Genomic DNA, 24,570 nt, shown 5'->3' with positions numbered 1-24,570 from the left:
TTGGTTTTTCGTTTGTCGGCGCACGACACGGTGGAATATTTTCCGTGCTTGTTGGACTTGATAGAACGTTGGGGTTGTCGATTGAACAAAATTTATTACGTGGTGCCGTGTTGGACTTTTCCGTTGGCGAGAGACATGGTGAAAAACAACATCGCTCGCAGACAAGAAGCTATTTTGCGAGGAGACAAGATTACGGCCGAAAATTGCAAGCTTTGCACCAACGGACATTACGGTTGGCTTTGTCAAGACGCCGCTAAACACAACACTAGCATGCACGTGAACCATCAAGAAAAAACGTTGCAACGAACGATAGCTCGCACGCGAAGAGTGATCGAAATGCTGTGCGACGATAGCGAAGGATTTGCAACGGAAGAAGCGACGGAAATGATCGACCCGCGATTTTTGTATTTGTTCGTAGACGACAGCGGCAATTTGATTCGCGAGCCTGTCGAAAAATACAAGTTGGACACTTTTGCTCATCGCGTGCGTTTAGACGGAACGTACGTTACTCCCGATTATACTTACGACGATTATTACAAAGAATATTTGAGAGAATGCCTCGTTCGCGACAGCAAATCGATCGTTTGTTTGGCTCCGCCTTATCGTCGCAGCGGCAGCGGTGACGGTGAAGAAGAAAAACACGTGTTGGAATGGGTGTTTGGAGAAGAAGACGACAATTTGAACGAATGCGTTTTTTTGGTCGTTCGCGAAAAGAGAAAACAAAAAATGAAGTCTTTGAGATTGACAGCCGCTACCGTTTTGTCGTTGGCCAAAAATCAAATCAATCGTTTTCGTTGGAGTTTTCAACAAGCGTTGCCCGAATGCGACGTTCAATTGTTGTTGGCCGATACGGATTCGTACGGTGTGGCTGTTAACCATTATTCGTACGATAACGATGCAGAACGATTTAGAGATTATATAGACAGACGTCTTTACGAAAATCCCGATACTAGACGATGGTTAGACTACAGCAATTTGGACAAGAACGATTATCGTTACGACGACAGTCATGCCAAAGAAGCCGATTATTTTCAAGAAGAAGTGCCTTCGCCGTGGTACATACAAGAAGCTGTAGCTTTAGCTCCCAAGTGTTATTCTTTAAAAAAAATCAATTTTAAAACTCGCGACAAAAACGAAAAAATTACGGCCAAAGGCATGAACAAAACGGCGCTTTGTTTCAAAGATTACGTTTGTAAAATCGACGACGATGACGACGGTGTGGAAAAAACAAAAAGAGTGTTGCAAAATCGCATGCAAAGCAGCGTAAACGGAATTCGCATTATAGAAAACACGCTCGACTTTGCTAAAAACATCAACAGCAAACTTTACATTTTTAACGACGGCGTGATGGGAGAAATACGCGATCATTATCGTTTAAAACCCGTTCGAGATTTGAACAAGAGTTGCAAAGGCGATATGCAAAAAATGTGTAGCGACGACCACATTGCAACGTTGAAAGAGTGCGAAGAAAAGATCGTAAACGAATGGTTAGTTTATCGAAATAGACGCGCGATGATCGAACAACACACCCTTCCCCATTTTAAAAGAAACAAACGTTTGTAAAAAAAAAAAAGAATATAAAGAGAAACATTGTTATTAAATTTTTTTTATTTTTATATGACGACGTGTGTAATGTATATTATTTAAAAAAAAAAAAAAAAAAAAAAAAAATGATGAACGAAATGACTCATGAAATGATTCGCAGAATAAAAGAAAGAGAAAAATATTTTGAAAATCAACAAAACGAAAAAGACGATCAACAACAACAACAACAACAGCAACGTCAACAAGAAGACGAAAACGAAGAAGATGATCGACAACAACAACAACAACAACAACAACAAGAAGAAGATGATGAAGAAGAAGAAGAAGAAAACGATAAAAAAAAAAAAGATTTTTTGTTTCGTTTGTTAAAAGAGAAAGGTTTTGAACCGTGTTATACCGAACGAAGCGATGGCGGATCGTTAGAAAAGAAACAAAAGGCAAAACATCTCATATTCGAACCTCGTTTAGACGTTTATCCTGAAAACGCCATTTTGTTGGGTCCTACCAATTGTGGAAAAACGACTTTGGCTTTGAACCTGATCAAATCCGGTAAATATCCTCACGCGGAATTGCTTTTTGTTTTGCAAAGCAGACAAACTTCGCCCTCGCAACTCGAAGCTTGGCGTTCCATTGTGAGTTCCGATTACAATCGCATTCGAGCCGTATATTTGACCATCATAGACAGCGTGGAACGATTGGATCAAGAAATACTGCGCATTTCTTCTTTGAGCTTGGAAGCGTTCGGCGTGCAAAACAACAAAAAAAGACACATCAAAACGTTGATTCTTTTTGACGATATAAGCCCTTTGTGTGTAAAAAGCGAACAATATTTAACGCTATGCTCTAGCGGTTCGCATCACGGTTTAGGCACCATGACCGTATTTCATAGCGTTCCCAATCATTCGATTCATTGGCAAAATTTACAAGTTCATTACAAATTGGTCATCGCGTTTAACGCGTGTTCTGCTATTCACGCCATGTTTCGTAACGAGTTTCCGTCTGGCGGAAGCAGATTGAAACATCCCATAGTCGATTTGTTAGACGATAAAACAAAAGAGGGAAAACATTTGGCTTTTTTTCGAAAAAATAGCAGCGCGGCTCGATTGAGAAGTTCGTTAGACAATCCCGCACGACAAGAAGTGTTTGTGCCTGTAGACGCTAAAGGCGAATGCGATTTCGATTATTCGAGCATGAGCGTCGCTAAAAAACTAGTATCGTTTCAAGCTTTTCCGTACGTCAAAGTTAAAGATCGCAATCAACATTTTTATTTAAAATCGTGTTATAACGAACCCCCGGAATTAAAAAGATCTAACCCCCCGATTGTCGATGAAAAAAAACGTATAAAAGCGTGCAACGAGGACGAAACGATTCTTTTTCAAAAACGACAGCAACAACGACAAGAAAGAAAAGAAAGAAAAAGAAGATCGTTAATCAAACGAGCAAACGCTTTGCTCAAACGAATAAAACGAAACGAAGATGACGATGACGACGATGATGAGCAATAGTTTGAAACAAGATTACGATAACGATAATTGGTTGACGGAAATTGTGCAAGAAAAAGAAAAAACAAACATTTTCGAACAAACGTACGACGAATTATGGTTTGAAGAATTAAACGCTTATTTATCGTTAAAAGAGGAAGAACAACAACAACGGCGTTCGATCGAACAAATCGACAAAAAAAAATTAAAAAGACAAAACACGAGAATCAAACTCAAATTGAGAGCCATGTATCATATACCGAACATGAAACAACGTAAAGATTTCGATCGAAACGAAATTGAAATTTTGTTGTTGCACATGATAAAACATTACAATCCTGTTCAGTTTGGCAAATGCGAATTGATGAGCGAAGAAGAAAAACAAATGTTTGCTAAATGTTTTAAAGAAAACGTCGCATCGTCGATAAAAGAATTTATAAAAATACATTTGTATCCGTATCCCGACGAATACGCGTTTTCTGGAAGGAAACAAAAGGACAAAAACGAATCGATAAAAGCGTTTGTTTGCGAAAACATAACGGCGTTAAAAGAGTATTTCAATTCGAACAATTTCCATAAATACTTGCAACAAATAAACGTTCACGCAACCAAGTACATGTCGTGTCTTACGAAGAAAAAAAAAACTTGCATTATAGATTTGTTAAGATTAAAATTTGATATCGATTATATGAAATAAAAAAAAAAAAAAAAAAAATGAACTTAAATTCCGTTTTTGATTTGTTAAAAAACATGAGAGAAAACGTGTGGCAAAGACAGCGTCTTTTTGTGAAAGATGCGGATGCTAACGATAACGATAAAGATGAAGTGGAAAATAACGACGAAGATCGAGATAGAAAACGAGAGGAAAATCAAATCGCGTTTGAAAATTTACCTTCAAAACTTTTGTTTCAAAATTTAAACCAAGATCCTTTTACTTATCGCATGAGAAACGAACAAGAATACAATCGCATGGCGCTGTCAGACATGAAATTGCAAAACGTCATGCAAAACGAAACCGTAGCCGTAACCGATAACGCTTTATGGGAAACGTGGGAACAAACGGGAAGAAACGGCAGTTTGTTTGGTCAACTTGTAAAACGCAATTACACCAACGCGTTTTCGGATCGTGTGAGACAAATGGAATTGTCTCGTTTGCTTCGTTCGCAAAGAGGTACGAATTATCGTTTAACGAGTTCGAGCTTGAGCGGTATAAGCGAGACCGTGTCGAATTATTCACCTTCTGCGCAAAAAAAAATGCGTGTAGAAGAAGAAGAAGAAAAAACAAAATACGTCGAACAAATGCACAAAGACGAATATTTGTTACGTTTTTGCCAATTTAAAGGTCGTTTGACGTTTCCCGACTCGTCGTCTTAAGAACACGAATACGAACGTGTGTTTTTAAAACGAATGTGTCAAACTCCGGTCACTATAGGATGGGACGATTTATACAGCTTCACCATGGAAGTGCGACATCGCAAAGAAATAACTCTACCTCAATTAAACGATTTAAATATTTTCATCGTATACGGCAACAGCGTGCGAAAGACAAACGAAAATTTACAAAAGCTATACGATCATCTTACAAACAAAAACAAACCAAACGAAATTAAACTCGAAGACAGAGATAAAATTTCGTTCTATCAAAACGTGATTCGTTCGGTAACGGGAGGAATATCGCTTGTCGACGATTCGTTTCCGTTTTCGAAAATATGGAAGATGGAAATAAAAGCCGACAACGTTAACTTTAAAAAAACCAACGTCGAACTGGAACACGTCACAGTGCAAAGAGATTTACAAGACGATCCTTATTATCCTATCATGAGCGGTTTGCTCGAAAAATCGTGGCTCGGCGAATCTCCTACTCTAACGGGAACAATAGCCAAACGCTTTTTTGACAACGTAAAAACGAATTTGATAAAATGGGAAAAAACGTTATTATGTCGTTACGCCAAATTTGATTATCAATCGAAAGAGTTAACAACGGCAATGAGCGAATTCCTAAAAAAGCAACACGAATACGTTATAAAAGAAACCGCACCGCTGTTAAAGGCTATCGAGGATTTTTCGGGTTTTGCAAAGGAAAACGAATGGGACGAATTTTTACCGTTGATTTATCAGAGTTTTGTATTTAAAAAAGAGTTACCGTTTAGAACCGACGATGATGTGGTCGGGGTGTTTCAAACGTATCATGCGAACGTGACGAAGGAGGATCTCGTTGATAGGTTTTTGCTCAATTTTAACGCTTATTTATGCGAAACAACACACGGAATATTTGACGTGTTTGCTCGTTTCATCATGTTTTTGGTAATGGGTTCTGTTTTGACTTCCAAAACAAAAAATTTGCCTATTTATTTGTCGGCTTTTTTTAAATTGTTCGGAAACGATTCGATCGACAACGAAAGAAATTATATAAAATATATTTTTGAAGAATTATCGATCGAAAAGGTGAAATTGCTAATTCAACCAATATCATACAACACTCGATCGCACGATCATGACAACACTGACTAACGTGCAAGACCTCGTGGAACGATGGAAAACAAACATTAAAAGCAAACTGTTTATTTTAACCCGACGAGATAAAATTTATCGTTACTTGAGCGATGTGAAACAAATTAAAAACGAAACAGACGAAAAATTGATTGTTTTGTTGAACGATGTATTAAAAACGCAAAACGAATTTGTTTCGCTCAAAGAATTGTTAAAGGCTTGGTCGACAACGAAAAAAATAAAAACCAAAACCGATTTTGATAAAAGCGAAGCTCCGAGAGAACCGTATTCGTACGAAACAGACATGAACAGGTATAACGAACCTAGAACGTATTTTCATGCCGATTTGGCAGATATGAGAACGTTTAACGTCGACAGGAGAATATTTAGACCTAAATATTGTTTGGTAATGATCGATGGCGTTTCGAGAAAGATATATTTGCGAAGCTGTCTAAACAAAAAACCTTCTACAGTTACAAAAGCTTTTGAAAACATGTTTGAAGGAATAGAAAGAGTGTTTGGCAAACGCGTTCATTTGCAAACAGATAAAGGAGGAGAATTTTTCAATTCTCAATTTAAAAATTGGTGCAAAAAAAACGACGTCGTTCATTTTTCAAGCAGGACGGGTCATGCGTACCGTGCGGAAAGAGCTATTTATACTTTAAAGACTTTAGTAAGACGATTAAAAATGAGCGAACAGCTTAGCGTAAAAAAAAATTGGGACGCGTATATTGAAGAATTGCAAGACGTCATCAATTCTACTCCTTGTTCGTATAGCGGTTTCTCGCCTGTTCAATTAGATGCAAACACCGACGAAAGTAAAATAATGCGAATGAAAGATCGCGTATCGGCGCAAAAAAAGAGAAAAGCCCAATGGAAATACAACAATACGACTAGAATAGAAAAAGAAAAGAAACCGATTTTAAAACCGTTATCCGTGGGAACGTTATGTTATCGAAGACAAACAAAAGCTCTCGATCGAGACACGTTTAGCAAACCTTCTACGAGAACCGAATCGTATTGGAACAGAAACGATGTTTACAAAATAACCAAAGTAGCGACAGACAAAAATCAATTGGATAATTTTTACGCTCCTACTCATCGCTATTTTATCGAACACACGATTGATAAAAGAAAATACCTCGTTCGCAGAGAAGATTTATACCCCATTACATTAAACGATGAAGACCGTTATTTTGACAGCTATGAAGATTATAAAAGGAATTATCTTAATCGCATAGAACTTTAGAACAAAAAAAAATGTCTACTTATACTACGTTTCGCACTTATCGAGGAGGTAACAACGAAAGAAAATACATGAAAGAATATCGAGGATCTGGTTTAAAAAAAAAACAAAAGAAAATTCGAAAAATCGTTCATCGCGCTATCAATAACGAAATGAAAAAATACAAAAAAAGAAAACAACGCGGCGGACTACCTGTTGCTTTACCGTTGCTTGGCGGAGCCTTATTAGGACGATATATTTATAAAAAAATCAAATCTAAAATGTAATAAAAAATATATATTGTTAATAAATGAAATACATTGTTTTAATTATCAATCAATTTCCATTGGTTCTTCTTGATTTTCTTCTTGTTTTATATTTTTTGATATATTTTTTTGTTCGATTTCCAACGGTTCATCGATTTCCATTGGTTCCTCTTCGTTATTTTCTAAAACTCATCATAAAAAAAATCATAAATATTATTGCAATATATTTCGTAATTTAAATAAATCTTCCATACAATATTGAGTTAAATAATAATTAAAAGTCATTATTTCAACAGATGGACAATGGATTATTTCGCCATCGTCAATATGTCCACCACATTGTCCATATTTAAATGGTGATGATATATGTTCAAATTTAGGCACGCCTAACAATTCAATGTTATAAGATAATATATTGTTTTTTTCGCAAAACCGTTTCTCGTGTATTCCACCTTTATACAATACTACATCGTTTTTACCGATATGTTTCATTAAAAAATCATTCACGTCTTTACACGACATTACTTTGGTTGATGCGAATAACGATTTGTTTTCGATTAACAAACTTTCTTTTGGATAATATGGTAATTTGTGAACAAATTTGCAACAATATTCAAACGCGTTTCGATATTTAGATGCGAGATGATCGTAATCTAGACACGGAATAGCGTGAATATTCAACATGTATCCAAAAGGATCGCACATTCTTGTTAATGATACTTCTCTTGTGCATATGTGATTTTTTGTTATTTGAATACTTTCTATGTCCATCAACCACCATCTTCTTCGCAGTTCTACTTTTAAAAAAAAAATGTATTATTTTCGTTTAGTCAAAACCCACTTTACAATTCTTTTTCCAACCCTATTTAATTTATTATTCATCGCATTGTTGGTATATCTCGAATTTGTTTTTCGTTTGCAAAATTTCAATTTTTTACATTCAATTTTTCTTTTTCCAAATTTTTTTCTACTCCATTTTTTTTTATGTTTTTTTACCGGCAAAGAATTATTAACCGGTACCGAAGAAACTATTTTAAAATCAACATCATCATCATCGTCATCATCCGCCATCATAATTCGCCTCGGTTTATACTTTATAATAGCCATTTTTTAATATTTTTTTTCATATTATTTTCTTCCATTATATACTATTTTAAAAAAGGTTGAATATGAATTATTATAGTGTCAAAATAAAAAAAATAAACGCTTACCTTTATTCATTTGTTCTGTCGCATTCTCATAAATGGTGCGCATCATTTTTATATGTAAATATATTATTTATACTAGAAAAAAGGATAAATAGATTATATAACAATATGGTGACAAACAAAGCGTTACACGATTATTTTACTTCGGAACCGTTATTTAACGATTATTATTTGGGTGTATATTCGTTGGATGAAATACAAAATGCATTCGATTATTCGTATTTGAGTAAAAAATTTAACAGAAAAGGTTGCTTTATTATATATAACAGCGATCCGTCATATAAAAAAGGTGAACATTGGCGAATGTTAATGAGAATAGATAAAGATCATCTGTTTTGTTTCGATAGCTTCGGTAAACAAAGTTTCGATCATCAAATTCCTTTGTCTTTTTTAACTTGCAACGCACTTTTTGAAAATGCGAGTTTGATAAATACAAACTCCTACATCGATAGTTTATCTGTTAATTACAACGAAATCGACACGACTTTGCGAGATTCTAAAAAATATTTAAAAGCAAACACGCAATTTTATTATTTTTCACAATTTATCAAATGCTATTCGTTGGAAAACAACATACAAAATCTTACCATTTCGTACAATCGATTGATTTATCAAAAATACAACACTGTTTTATGTGGCGGTTGGTGTGCTTATTTTGCTTCGCTTTTCTTTCAACATTTTGAAAAAATCAAACAAAATATTGACCTGTCTTATTTCAAACAAATATTGGCTTCACACTTTCAAGAAAACACCGTTTTTGATCAACGTTTAATTTTTCAATTTAAAAACTTTATTAGAAATGTTTTTTTAAATTACTGCGACGTAATAGCTAAACGTGCTTTTTTACACGATATAGAAGATAAAGAAGAAGAAATGTACTTACTCGATTCACCGTCATCGTCTTCTGACTTCAACCCTGTTCGCGTTTTTCAAAACGAAGTTAATATTTTACAACACAACGAAAACAAAGCTTTACTTAAACAATTTGATTGGTTAAGAACAGAACAAAACATTCAAAACTCGACGTTTTTACATGAAAACGATTTAAACAAATTACCGTACTATTGGTTAAACGATTCGATCAACACTTTAAAAGAAAACGAAAAAATGATTTCGTTACAAAAAAGATTAATAGATATAGCAAGAGAAAATGACGTTTCAAAAGAAGATAAACAATTATTAACATTGTTATAACTTTTTACATTATTTTTTTATTGTCTTCATGAGTCTGTTTTCTTTTTTTAATACAAATACATTTTTTTTCAGTTTAGCCAGAGTGATTTTATATTGTTCGTTTTTATCAATAAGATTTTCGTTTTCGCATAACAAATCTGTCATTTCTTTATTCAACAAATACCTTTCGTATTTCAACGACTTTATTTTCTTCTTCAATCGTTTTATTTTCTTGATCAATTCATCACCACTTAATAACGTATTCATTTTTTTTATCTAAAAAAACGTTACAAAAAAATTATATATCATCAAATTCAAATTGTCGCCAATCAAAATCCTTTCTCCACTGATGCTCCTCTTGACAATTTTCACTATTACATATATTTATTTTACAACATTCGCATTTATATACAATATTGTCTTTTTTTAACCACACTTCTTCGCATAATTCGCATTGCATAATATCTTTTATCTCATTCTTAATCAATTTACGATATCGCTCTACAGTTTTAACTTTATCTTCTATAATCGACTTGGAACATAAACAAACATTATTATTTTGCATCTAAAAAAAAATTTTCTTATATTCGATATCAATATCGCAAAAACAAAATATATTAACACATTTACAACGTTTTATCATTACATTTTCAAATAGCTTTGTTACTTTAGTCTCTTTATCGTTTGTTTCTTGAGTAACGTTTCCAATTTCTTTAATAACATTTGATTTTTTCATATCATCGAATACGTCATCATTCTTTTCATCAACGTTACTTTTTCGTTTTCGTACTTTTTCGTATATTTCCATTTTGTTTGTATCCATGTTATTAATCGTTTATCGAATGTTATCAACTAAACTTTATCATCGTTTATATAGATTTCGTTTGTTATTTCACCTGTTTTTTTATTATTTGTTCCCAACCAATACCATCGCTTTAATATTGTACACATTCTATTTGTGTCTAATCAATATTATTTATTGCTACCCTTAACAACATCGATTTCTTTATTCACCTGTTTATTACGTCACTTTTCTTTTGCAGGCATTTTATTTGTTCCTAATCAATATTATTCATTGTTACTATTAACAACATCGATTGTTATTGGTAACATTTTATTTATTGATTCACCTGTTACATTGTTACTAAAATATAAATTACATGATTTTTTTCATTTTATTCTATATCTAACGTGAATCTAACGAAACAAATATCAAAAAAAAATGACTCTTCTATGTTACACTTCGTTTTTGGAAAAATATATATCAGAGTTAAACGAAACGCATTTATTAAATAACAACATTAATGTCAAACTTACATCGGATATGAAAGTTGAAAAAATTGAAAAGGCGTTCTCGCTTACAATTAAAGCTGATGCGATTTTAAATTGGGTGCATAATAAAATTGTTAAAATAGAGGATAAGCTGGTTCGATTGCGAAACTTAATCAATAGTGGATTGTTAGATGAAGAAGAAGACTTGAAAAAATATACAGATAAACAAAGAGGATATTTTGATTTTGAGCATCAATTAAGAAATGGAATGTTTTCGACAGATCAACGAACATTATTTCATTATAATCTAACGTCACACTCGATGAAATATGCTGCTATTTTTAAACAAACGAGAAAAAGAAAATACAACGAAAACGAATAATACTTTTTTTTGTAAGATATATTCTTTTTTTTATTAAAATTACATTTTTATTTATTATTCTCAATTATTGCTTTTACACCTTGACCAACACCAGCGCTTACCGCTCCACTTGCTGCCGCTTTTGCTGTTCCAATTGCAATCGCTCCTGCTTTAGCCGCTAAAGCCGCTTTTGTAGCGATAGCTGCTGCCGCTGCTGCTTTACCTGCAACTGCTGCTTTAGCCGCAATGGCCGCTATAATCGGTGCAATAAGAAAAGGTAATCCTCCTCTTTGCATGTTTCTTCTTCTTCTTCGTTTTTTATATCTTTTTTGATTTAATATTTGTTTTTTTCGTGTAAATTTATCTCGAGAATTGTTAATCATCGTTCTTATATTAATTGACTTCTTCGTGCTACTGCCCAATCTAATGCTTTTTTTCCATATGTTGAAGATAAAAACTGATCACCAGCAATCTTTCCCAATCGAATAAGTTTTTGAATTTTTTCACCTCTCCCTCGTTGTTTTCTGTTTTTATTTCTACGTACTCGTCGACGTCGTCGATACATTATTATAGTTGTTTTTTATATTTTTTTTCCGTTTTATATAATAAATTAATCAAAAAATATCGTCTTTTAACTGGCTTTTAACGAATTAGGTGAATATGTTATTTCTTCGTGTAAACCCGTTCCATTTTGAATATATTCCGTCGGCACATACACGCCAATTGTTACTTGTCCGGTGAAATTTTCATGAAATTTTAACGTAATTTGAAAAGCACTACTTCCTGTCATAATTTGAGGAGGAGCATTTTGAACAGAATTATAATCACTCGTCATATCAAACACTAATGGTTGATCGTAATTGTATTCTGGATTAAAATATTCACGCATGCTTGGAATAAAAGTATCGTTTTGATCGTGATAAGCAGATACTAAATTATCGATATTCGATGTAGAAGAAAGTCCGCCATTGTGCCAACTTGCATACATACGATACACTTGACAACGAGTTAAAAAATCTCTCATATCGAATTGAATCACATCACCCGGATTACTATCATAACTTCGTCTACAATTTGAAAACGTTACTTGCGATATAACTGCTGTCGAAATATCACGCAATGTCATACAATTTTTATTTTGATGTTCCAATTGATCTTTTCGATAACAAGAAATAATAATAGTATTTCCCAACCAATTGGAAACTTTATTATTACCCATGTCAATAGTAAACTCGTTTCTATTATTAACAACATTATCAATTGTTTCTAAATGCTGCATACGAAATAATGTATAAGGTTTATCTGGAGTAGACATCATCAAAGCCGTTTTTTCTACAACCAACGTAGGATTTATTTTGTGATTTAGCATATATAAACACGGATCTTCCATTTTTAAACCGATATTAGCCAAACTTGCAACTTGCGCATCAGTAACAGGAAATATATGTTCCAACAATTTTTCATATTTATTTTCAAGATGTATTTCCAATGCAAATTTCTTTCTTCCAATATATTCATCTATTTCAAATATTTCATTCAATAACTTTAAAGGTATAAGAAAATACATTCCGTTACCGCATGCTTTCTTATTGTATCTATCACACAAAATTGTTTGATAAACAGGAGCTTCACCATTAAGTGCGCGAATATTAGCATTTACACCTTTACTTTCTGTCACTGTTGGATGTTTAGCGAAAAATTCTTTAACATCTTTATTACCATAACTAACACTACCCATTTGCTGATCTAAATCCGTTTCGCGATATTTTTTTTTGTAATTTTTCTTATAAGTTATCGCTTTCATACGAGACAAAAATTCTGAAGGAACAAAATTATTGCTGCAATGTTCTTGATTTTTCGCTAAATTCGTAAACAATTTAATTCCTTTTATCCAATAAAATATGAAATCTTCTCGCACGCAAAACTTTTTCATTAACGCATCATCAGCATGACCATCTGCCATATTAAAAGATGTATTATCATTTACATTTTTTAATATTCGCAATTTAAAAGCAAGACATATTTCACTTAATTTTATATGATCAACAGCTTCCCATTCAAAACGAAGTTTTATATCACGAGTTGTGTTATTGTTAGGATATATTATTTGGGTAGTTGACTTTATTATTTCTTCTTGAACTCCTGTCGTATTAAAACCAGTCCATTTTTCACTCAATCTTTCTTGCCATTCTTTAGATAATTTTCCTGAAAGAGCTTGTTTTAATAAATCTCCTTCTTCTTTTGTATTAATTAAACTCTCTTCAAGAGTAGCAGGATTATCGTTGGGACTATAACGATCTTCCAAATTTCTTTTACGTAACTTACTTTCTGTAGACATTTTTATACTAATAAACAATACAACATTATCAAACTCTTTATATATATTTTTAATTAAGAATATACATCAATTAGAATCGCTTTCAGAATCGCTTTTAAACACGTCTTTTTTTTGCTTTTTAACGTCTTTCAATGCTTTCTTATAACCTTTTTGCAACCATTCTTTTTTTCGATTTTTATCGGGTCTTTTACAAACAACGGTTCTTAAGGCGCACGTTCGACACATACCCTCAACATTTACAGCTTCAACATTTTCTAAACATACGTTACACAATATACTTTTTCGAAATCTCTTTTTATCTTTTCGCACTTCGTCTTCACTTTCATTGTTCTCATCTTCACTTACGTCATCATTTCGTTTTTCGTTTCGCATCTTTGTTTTTCTTTTACGCTGTTTATTTTCTTCATTTGTACAAATCTCTTTCTCTTTCTCTTTTTTAAACGATTCGAGTTTATCGTTCATTTCTTTTATTCTTTCATACATTTCTTTTTTATTTTCTTCTTTAATTTGTTGTAAATAACCATTTATTTGTCTCATTTTTTGATTATTTATCTCATTATATATTTGTCGAATCTCATCATGAGATTTTTTCGATTTAGCAATAAATCTATTACCATACGACTTAATATGACTCATTTTTTATTAATAACTTCAACTTCAACAATAAATAGTGGTTTAAATTTATCATCTTCAAAAATTAACGGTTCTTTATTCGAATTTAATAACGTGCATTTTATTTTTTGAAGCGATGTTATTCGATTTAAAATAAACGTTCTCGTTACACCGTCAAGTTGAGGTTTTCTATTGTTGTTCGTAACATGAATATAACCCTCTCTTTCATAATATTCATTCATATCAAAAGAACAAACGATATTTTCAACAAGCTTGTTATTTAAAAAAACCATTTGAGATAATGCATTTTCAAACTGAACATGTACCATTTTATCATCTTCGTGAGGGAAATTCAAAACGTTATTCGGCATAAAAAATATTTGCTTAACGAAGCATTTCACTCTATTTTCGCCATATCTTTGCAAACATTCGCTTATAGATTCCATCTCCACTCCCAACAAAAAAGGATTAACTTCACTACTTTCATTATTGTCATTTCCTTTCCATTTCTTATGTAAAATAAAAACATCTTTCACACCACTGGTATCCATTGCAATACAAATATTGGATCGATAACATAATTATATACTAATTTTTCATTTTTTGAATTCAATAATGTACAACTAAATGATGAAAAATCAACCGTATCTTTTACTTGAAAATAACGCATTTGCCCTTCTAAAAGAGGTTGATAATTGTTTAACAATGAAATGTTTGTTCTTTTATCACCTTTAACTAAATATTGATTTAAATCAAACGACGCCACTACATGTTCAACCTTTATATTGTTTAAATAAACATCACATTTCTCCGCCATATTAAACGTAACATGCACCCAACGATCATCTTCAGAAGGAAAATTAAGAGCTTCTGTTGGAAAAAAATAAATGTAAGTTAATGCGCAACGATAATATTTTTTATTTATATTTCTTTGTTGAATTTCATTAACTACTGAATCCGATAATCTTAATGAAAAAGGGTTACTCTCGTTTTGCAGACTATTATCATCACGATGAATAATCATAGTTTCAAACACATTTGTCAATTTTTTATTTTTAATTCTTTCATCTCTAGGCTGATACACTATTAAATGAACTCCTCTAATAGGATAGCTTTCTTTCCAATTATCAATAATAGTACCATCATATCTTCTTTGAACAAGCGGTTGTTGATATATATCAGTGGAATAAAATGTAAGTTGTTGAATAGCATCATCCGTTAATATATTCTTTTGTCCTTGACACCAACGATAATAATTCGTTTTATTTTTAGTAGGAATTTCTTTTCTCCACAAACCTAAACATACCAAAGGCAATTTTACTGAAGAAGAATAACTTTCTTTTATTTGTTCACAATATAACCACACTTCCAAATTGTTCTTTTTATCATTCATGTATGGTTTAAATTTAACTGATTTAAAATCACCATTTAATAATGAAACATAGTCATCATTATACGTTAATGAATATTTAAAATTTCCCACTGGATTTTTAAGAAACTTAATTACGTTATACACAACACTTTTATTAATAGCTTCTAATGGAATATCATCATATAACGGAGGACACCATTTCAAATTATCTTTCTCACTCCATTGCGGAGTCCAAAGATCTTTACACATTACTTTCAAATATATATTATTCCTATAATCTTCAAAGCTTAATCCATTTAACACCATATTCGTTTTTCCATCCATTAATCCTTGTTTAAAATAATCCAATATTTGTGGCGAACGTATAGGAAATATACTCTGTTCTGTTGTTTGAAACCATGGAATAGTTAAATGTGATACAATAGTATCCTTATTCGCCGACACTTCTAAATACGAATAATCCGCTTTGTTCACAATTCTATTGTTCTTCAATCTTATACACGACATTCCAAATAAAAAATCTTGAATACGAGGAGGAATGCAAGGCATATATTTCCAATGCGACTTATCTGCATACAACAAATGCTGCCAGTCTTGTAATAATGTCTCAATTTCTACTTGCTTATCTTTAATTCGATCATTATCTTCACCGTATAAATATTCATACATTGTTTCAATCAACAAACATTCGTTAGGGATTCCACTACTATGTCCTTCTTGAATAATATTGTTTCCGAACCAATACCTCATATCAGTTAAATGTTTATTTTTATTAAACTTATAATAATATTTTACACCAGTCGGATATATAGATCTTTGAATGTACTCTTCAAAAAATCTTGCAAACGGTGTTGGTACAAATATAGGATACGAATATCCAGTTTTAGGATCTTCACCAAACACATGACCAATATTAGAAACACGAACAGTAATTTTAATTTCATTTACATTACCGCTTTTTTTATATTTATCGGAATCTCGAGGTTCGATTTTTATCGAAAACAAATATGTAAATTTCCTTCGATCAGGATCAATCATATCTAAAACGTTACCATCTTTTGGATTATTATCATGTTCCACAAAAAACAAAAATGGTAAATTATGATATTCTGACGGATCTCTTAAAACATATTTTCCATTCTCAAACTTTTCATATCCTTGTCGAGCAAAATTATGAAGATTATCATACATACTTAATTTATCGTCATATTGAAAACTAATATATTGATGAAACGGAAATACTTTATAAACAGCAGCCTGAGAATGAGTAGGAATAAAACTAAAATCCATCACGCTTTTTACAACTTCAGGTGTCGTAGTAGGTAAAGGACTTGGAAGAGGAAAATAATATTGATTATGAATAAATGTCTGCTTCACATCGTATTTATCACTTTCCGGTTCGCTCACTATTCTCACATCTTTTCCCTTCGGCATTACATCATACCAAAAGAAATTTTGCGGTCTTAACCCTCGCATTTTAAAATTAATTTCTCCTCGATTTTTATCCGTCACCATCTCACAAAAATTTCTTTCTCTTGAAATGTAACTTTCATTTTTCAAAGGACTAGCGGATATTCCACTACAAAACGAACCATTCCAAAATTTAAACGGTAAATAAGAATTTGGAATCAACGGAAAATTCATGTTCCACCAATTTTTATCAATATCACTTCGTAAATCATTCCACATAACCCACTTTGTACCATCATTCATAAATGTTCTTTTCATAAATACATTATCGTCATCATTCCTTTTCAAATATTCATCATTTACTAACTGTACAATACTGTGATATATATTAGGTTTTTTCCGCACGTCTTCTCGAAAATCAATAACTTTTACATCCCAACCATGTACGATACACACCTTTTCTGTCATCCAATCTAATATTACCGGTTCTTCATCCAATCCAATCCGAGAATAAAATTCATAAATATTATTATTATAATACTCTTTTACCTTTTGAATCCACGGATCATTTGTTTTATCTTCTTCTTTTTCCATTAAAGATAAATTAGTAGGAATTAACATAGATTGTAAATGAATTATAGAATCTCTCTTCAACATATTTCGAGTTACAGTTTTTCTAAAATCAACAAAAGGTAAAGTAAATTCATTCGTCACATTAAAAAGATTTTTTGTTGATGAAGAATCGCCACGAATTTCTGAATAATAATAATGCGTAGCTTCATATAACGAATCATCTAACACTTCTTCCCACAACATTTTCAAAGAAATATTAATATTATATTAATCAATTGAATATATAATATATATTAATCTATTTATATTCTCACTTATATTTATATATTATTCTTTCTTTAACAGATACTATTATAAATGTTATATAAAAGCATTATTTTCATCATTTTTAAACGGTGTTTTTTCATTATTTCACTAACACGTCCGCATATATTATCCTTATTTTACCCCCGGTTTTCTTTTGTTTTTCTCTGCAATCTGATTGGTCAATTTTTCTTTTGTTTACTTTTCTCTGCATTCTGATTGGTCAATTTTTTCTTTTGTTTACTTTTCTCTGCAATCTGATTGGTCGGTTTAGGACCCCCGCAACGTTTTGTTTACTTAAGGGCCGTCGTTTGTTTACTTAAGGGTCGTTTTCTCTATATATACCGGTGCAAACGTTAATCTCTCATTTGGGCGAAAGCCCCAGAGGAGATCAGACGACGAAGTTATGCTCAAATTTTTTCCAAAATGGCGTCGAAGGAAGGTGACTTTGTTGTACATTTTATTTTTTCTTTATTTGTAAAAATGCGCGGTTTAGCGTCTTTGAGGACTGGGAACTAGTTATATTTTTAAAACGGTGTTTTTTTCATTATTTTACACGGTGTTTTTTCATTATTTTACACGGTATTTATTACGTTTTTAAACGGTGTTTTTTATTATATATTTTATACATATATTTGTTAAACGCATATTTTATTCATTTTTTTCATTTTTTCTATAATGGAAGCTGTTTCGGATGTATTTTTATTTTTCAGCTATTCTTTATTCGCACATTTGTATATAGAGTATGACAAATGTGGATCAATCCGTCCGTCCGCACTTTCCTGATTGGTTGAAATTCATCACGTGATCATGACGTCATTTGTTCCAATCACATCATCGATGACGTCATCATGTCGTCACATTCATGGACGTCACAATCACGTTGTGTCGTCGTGCTTGCACGACTCCCCAACATGATTGTGACGTCCATGAATGTGACGACATGATGACGTCATCGATGATGTGATTGGAACAAATGACGTCATGATCACGTGATGAATTTCAACCAATCAGGAAAGTGCGGACGGACGGATGCATCCACATTTTCATACTCTATATACACATCATCATCCATCTTGTTTTTCTCTATCGTTTTCAGTTGCTGTTTTTAAAATGAATGAAAGAGATGCTTATACTTGCAGGTAGTCAAAGACAAATGTTGTGAGAAGAGCGATTTAACTGCTATTAGACTTTCAACATGTAATAATTTAGTGAGTTTAAATTTTTAAGGTAATGCTCTGCTCCCATGAATCATCCCAATCACGCTTTTAGTTTCTCAAAAAATTTATTATAGGGTTCGTTGCTTGAGGGAATTGTTAATAGAGCATTTCCTCTTGCTAAGGGCTTCAAGCTAATTATCAACCATTTTGAAGGCTATGCGATGGTCGTCCTTTAGATGACTTTGCAACAAATAGATTAATCCCAGACAAAGGAAGTTCTTGAATATTTTTTAAAAAATATTCCGTGTCTAAAACGGTAGGTCCCTAACTAGCTTTCCTAAATACAAAAAAATTTTAAATCCATCTACATTTTCCATTGACCTTTTCCACCCACCAACGCCTTGTGAATAAAATTTATATTTACGGTATCCTTCTAGAGAAAAGTGTCTGGTTTTTGGGCTGAGATAATCATATACTAAAAGCGACTAGAATTAAACTCTAAAAAAGTTTGAAGTTTTTTTTATCAGAATTAGCACTAGTGTAATGAAAGACATAGTTCGTGCATCTAATACACTAGTAGAATACATAAGCTACTGGTTGGAACTAGGTACATAGCAGTCAAGGGGAAAAAAAGTGAAAATAACTGTTGTGAAAATGATGAGATACGTTAAACCAAATAAGAAGGCTGCTTTAATTAGTTCATTGTAGATGTGTCAAAAGTAGGTGATAAGGGTAAAACAAATGTCAGAAACACGGTTAAGAGAGAATTTTGAAACCAGAGCCAATGCAAGATGCTTATGAACAATCATCGCGTTGTTAAAACATCGTGAAAATGAAACGTAGAATTTTTTTTTAAGAACTACCCATCTCGGACCCACTGTGTATTGTTTCAAGCATTAAAAGGAAAGTTAATTTCATTTTGTTTTAGAACAATTGATTTTGAAATGAAAAAAGTTGTTTTTACAGATACAGATTGCCACATGAAAATCAGTTATTTCTAGGTTTTTTTCTTAGCTCCCCTACACAAGGATCTGTTTGTTTTAAATTTCATCACTTCCGCAAAGTATTGTCTTACAATTAAATTCTATATATAGAGAGTAGCATGCAAACATAAAACTAAAATCTTTAGATCTTTTATGCTCTTTAGGGACTTTAGGTTCTCTTGGTATATAAACTAAAAAAAGATCCTGTAGCTACAAATACACGGAGTGAAAAAAAGTCACGGTACCGGTCATTGTCAATAACCAAACAATCAGTAAGTTTTACGCTTCATTTTTTAGTAACGTAGAAGAGGAAATTAGTTCATGACCAAGAGTCTCAGCGGCACGTCTGTTGGTTGCACCACATTGGACGCACCAACGTTTTGGATGTATTCTATGATACTACACTTGATCTTAACCATTAGGCCGAGAAGCGATTATGTTCTTTAATATTAATTAATTTTTATTCTGCTGCAAATTTTCAGCAAAAAAGGTGGAATAATTGAAACCCGCCTTTAAGTTTAGGCTAATGGAATGCAGCTTTTCGAGTGCCGCGAAACGCGCAATAAAAGGCTGTTTTTAAATTATTAAGCGTAGGGGGTCGTCGATAACTTCCAGACATTTATGTAAACGAAGAGACAAATCTAAAGAATTCTAAGGTATCATGTGAAGTTTAAAAACCATACGAACATGTTTTAAAGTTAAGCTTATAAGTTAAACCTGACGAAAGCTTGTTTTCTCCATTTAAAGAAGTGTTAAAATGAGACAAGAACTCATTTACTTTTAAAAAGTAATGTTTGATAAAATAACAGAGATATGTTTGTTAAAATAACCTCAAATCGTTCTCAGAATTTAACGTTTGTACATGCAAAACTAATTAATGCCTCACCAATTAAAAAAGTTGAGCCATAGTTCATAAATTCCCTGAAATCAGTTGTTGATGTAAAAAAAAGTTGATATTTAAAATTTTGGCTATGTTAAATTTTTGGAACGTCATTTCTTTTATATAAATTATTTTTTTAACTAAACAAATGTATAGTTACTAGTGATATAGTATGAGTATTTTTAATCTTTATATTTACATTTTTATACACATTAGTTTATGCATGTATATATATTCTTTTCCTTTCTTTAGACACTCGTCAACAATATTGTAACTCTTCTAGCTGACTAAATTTTACACATATGCATTAAGAATTTACGTTAAAAATGGTATGTAGCTATGTGGTAATGCATGTGAGTAATAAACTACTATATATGTATGTATGTATGTATGTATGTATGTATGTATGTATGTATGTATGTATGTATGTATGTATGTATGTATGTATGTATGTATGTATGTATGTATGTATGTATGTATGTATGTATGTATGTATGTATGTATGTATGTATGTATGTATGTATGTATGCATGCATGCATGCATGCATGCATGCATGCATGTATGTATGTATGTATGTATGTATGTATGTATGTATGTATGTATGTATGTATGTATGTATGTATGTATGCATGCATGCATGCATGCATGCATGCATGTATGTATGTTTTTATGTATGTATGTATGTATGTATGTATGTATGTATGTATGTATGTATGTATGTATGTATGTATGTATGTATGTATGTATGTACGTATGTATTACTCATTAGGATTGATCAGTTTTCAAAAAATTTTAAATTTATATTTGGCTATCAATTTTTCTTATGTCTTTGACCATATGATACTGATAAAAAATTATCTTTATTTTAATATTGAATATTTAGTCAGGTAATTTTGTGCCTCAAAATACTAGTTTATCTAAAATATATAGTTTTACGCATATTTTTGTAACTTTGTTACTGTTGTGATCACTCTAAAAACAGTCTAGATCAATTCATCATCTCCAAACACCTGAAAGTTCAAAATTGGAACATAGCTGACATTTTTATACATTTTAGTTTTTTATTAATTATTTAAAATATATTGTTAACATGTAACAATATACTTAGTTAAAATCTTTATTTGAACAATATTGAAAACTTTTCTTTAACTGGCACACAAGCATTAGTTCTTTATAAGTGATTGTTATCCATATGAATCTCTTTTCTTGTACAACACCGTTGAAGCCTCTTACATAATACGCTCAATAAATTGACCATGAACAGGGAAATTTAGTACAGTTATTGGATTTTCAAGAAACTGATGTATGTCTTGCTTTAGATAACAAATAAATATTGGTTTACTGATCTCCTCATTTTTCCAACTGATTAGATCTGTCTTTATATATTAGATTATTATTTATTAGTTTTCTAGCTTCAGGACTTATTCTTGGTATTTTACTTTTCTACATTTCTCAATGTCTTTATCTTTTATCACTTCAAGAATCCTTCATCTGAACTACAAAGCATTTTCTGAAGAATGCTTTCATGATATATATTCCAAGCAGAGAAACTGACAGTGGACCCTGAATCCAGCTGTGTTTGGTCTATAAGTAAACATTTTTTTGCTTATTATACTTTTAAATCTAAGTATTTTTCTACTAAATTAAATATATTACCAAAGTTTTAAATCACATAACTGCCAAAACTCTAATAGCAAACTTTGCTAACAACTTCACCAAATTCTAAGAAGTCTGCTTGCAAGATTTCTTCGCCATGTTTGTATGGACCAATTTGGATCTACTTTAAATCATCAGGGAAAATATCTGATGTCACTACTATATATCTAAATATCTACTTAACTTTAGCAAAAGGAATACTATTGCTTTATTGATCAGTTGTCCAATGTTACCTGAAAATCTGTTGTCAGATATAGTATTACCATTCAAAGCTATCACTATATGCCTAAGTGGCAATTCATTTGTATGTAAATCACAGATAATCCAGATAAATTTGACCCCTAGTTTCTTCTCTAAATATTGAATAACTCAACCCTTCCCATCCAATTTAGTTTTATGCTCTTAGTAAATTTGATCATGTATATAAAATAGAATTATAGTAATTTAAAGAAATAAATAATACAACCTGTATAAGGGATGGCTGAATCTCAACCAATTGTAACTACTTAGCTCCCAAGCTTATGTTCTGTTATCAATTCAAATACTTGTTGAGCACTATGTTCAGCAGGGGTTGAATATCTCTCCCCTATAAACTATTTGCAAAGTAAAATATATACTTTCCACCAGGTTCAGAACATACAATAATGATCTTGTAAGATCTCCCTTTGGTGTGGCTTACCATCTTCAGCATATAGAGATAAAAAAATCAAGGTCGATGTGTTTCGAAGTCAAAGTCGAAGCTTCAACGTCGCAAAAAGTTGTGTGTGAACGTGTTTCCAAATCGTTAAAAGTTGCATGAAATTTATTTAAACAGTTTTCAAAATCGTATTACTTCAAATAAAATATATTTTTGATGTTTTCAAAACCGTAAAAAGTTGTATAAAATTTAATCTGACGGTTTTCAAAATCGTATTAGTTCAAATAAAGTATATTTTCGCGATTTTCAAAATTGTAAAAAGTTGTGTAAATTCGAAAATGGCGTGTTTTAAAATTGTTTAAAATTTCTAACGGCTTTCAAAAATTTAACTGTCTTCGAAATCGTTTGAGTAAATGAAATGAGTGCATTAAGTTGAACTTGTATGTGGCCTAACTAGTACCATTATACTCTTCCCTTCTATTCTCCTAGACTCCTACTCTATCCCTTATGAGAAGCTACCTAAGTTCAGTTTCATATACCAAACCAGTTATCACTTCACATTATAAAGTAATGTGAAGTCTTCACATCATCTTCACATTATAAAGTAATGTGAAGTGATAGCTGGTTTGGTATTTGGTAGCAATTAGTTGCCTTCTAAGTTCTAATTTCTAAATAATAAAAATTTGAAGTATACACTACAGTAACATTACAGAAAAAAGAATATACAAAAGATATGCTTAGACCTTTGCTTTTACTTAATAATCAGATTCCAGATTTCAAAAATCCAATTCCTTAAACATGTGAAAAAACTATTTGCATATTATCGATTATCTTATCTGAAATAATCCTAGCATGCTACTCTAGTAGAGAATATTAATTATATATTTGTTTGATATTTTACAATGTTTAAATTATGTTTAATAACATACACAAAGTTATAAATTTTTCAAATTCGTTAAATATAATGAAAACAAAATTATACAATTTTCATAACCGTAAAAATTTGATTTACAACTTTTTGCGGCTTTCAACATCGTTTTAATTAAGTTTTAACAACTTTTAAAGGTTTTCAAAGTCGATTAAGAGTTAAAGGTACAACTTTTCACGGCTTTCATAACCGTTTAATTAATTTTTTTTCGAAGTTTAACGGATTTCGACATCATTTAATTAATTTTTTTTCGAAGTTTAACGGATTTCGACTTCGTTTAATTTAGAAACTTCGCCAAACTGACGGCTTTCAAAGTCGAACAAAAAACATACAACTTTGAAAACCGTAACTCGATTATTTTATCTCTGTCAGCATATGCAATGGTTTTCATAAATTTTATCTACCATCAAATGTTATACATTGCATGTCCTCATGCTTCATTTCTACATGTGCTTTTCTTCAAAAGTTTTTATAATTTGTTACTTTGATCTCAATTTTTTTTTTCTAAACCCAGGCTTGTATCAGGAACATTATCCTTATTAAAATGAGAATCCTCGGATATTGAATGTTGCAGTAGCTATTGATGTAGCTTCTCACCATATCTTAATGCTGACAAACCAATATGATCTAAATTAAGGGTCTCTAGTTCAGAAATCTTTTTGTAATTGGTGAATAATTTAAAATCATTGTCAACAT

General features: G+C 31.7%; 2 protein-coding genes across 5 annotated transcripts in view; one reads left to right on the top strand and one right to left on the bottom strand.

Annotated features, from left to right (window-relative positions):
* LOC145191037 (uncharacterized) overlaps window positions 1–24,570 on the bottom strand; it is a 258,530-nt gene that overhangs the window by 24,936 nt on the left and 209,024 nt on the right. The gene's annotated exons all lie outside the window — the stretch shown is intronic.
* LOC145191039 (DCN1-like protein 1) overlaps window positions 20,310–24,570 on the top strand; it is an 18,303-nt gene continuing 14,042 nt past the window's right edge. Inside the window, exons 1-2 of one of the 4 annotated variants that reach the window (XM_090067205.1) lie at window positions 20,310–20,428; window positions 20,905–21,005. In XM_090067205.1, the coding sequence (XP_089923331.1) occupies window positions 20,979–21,005 (27 nt within the window). In that variant the 5' untranslated portion in view covers window positions 20,310–20,428; window positions 20,905–20,978. The other 3 variants (XM_090067208.1, XM_090067209.1, XM_090067207.1) reach the window with 3 other exon arrangements.

Source organism: Hydra viridissima, unplaced genomic scaffold, assembly GCF_058129835.1.
Source record: "Hydra viridissima isolate aposymbiotic clone 2 unplaced genomic scaffold, HvirCarnegie_v1 scaffold_11, whole genome shotgun sequence".
Taxonomy (NCBI): Eukaryota; Metazoa; Cnidaria; class Hydrozoa; order Anthoathecata; family Hydridae; genus Hydra; species Hydra viridissima.
This window is presented reverse-complemented; position numbering and strand designations above follow the sequence as displayed.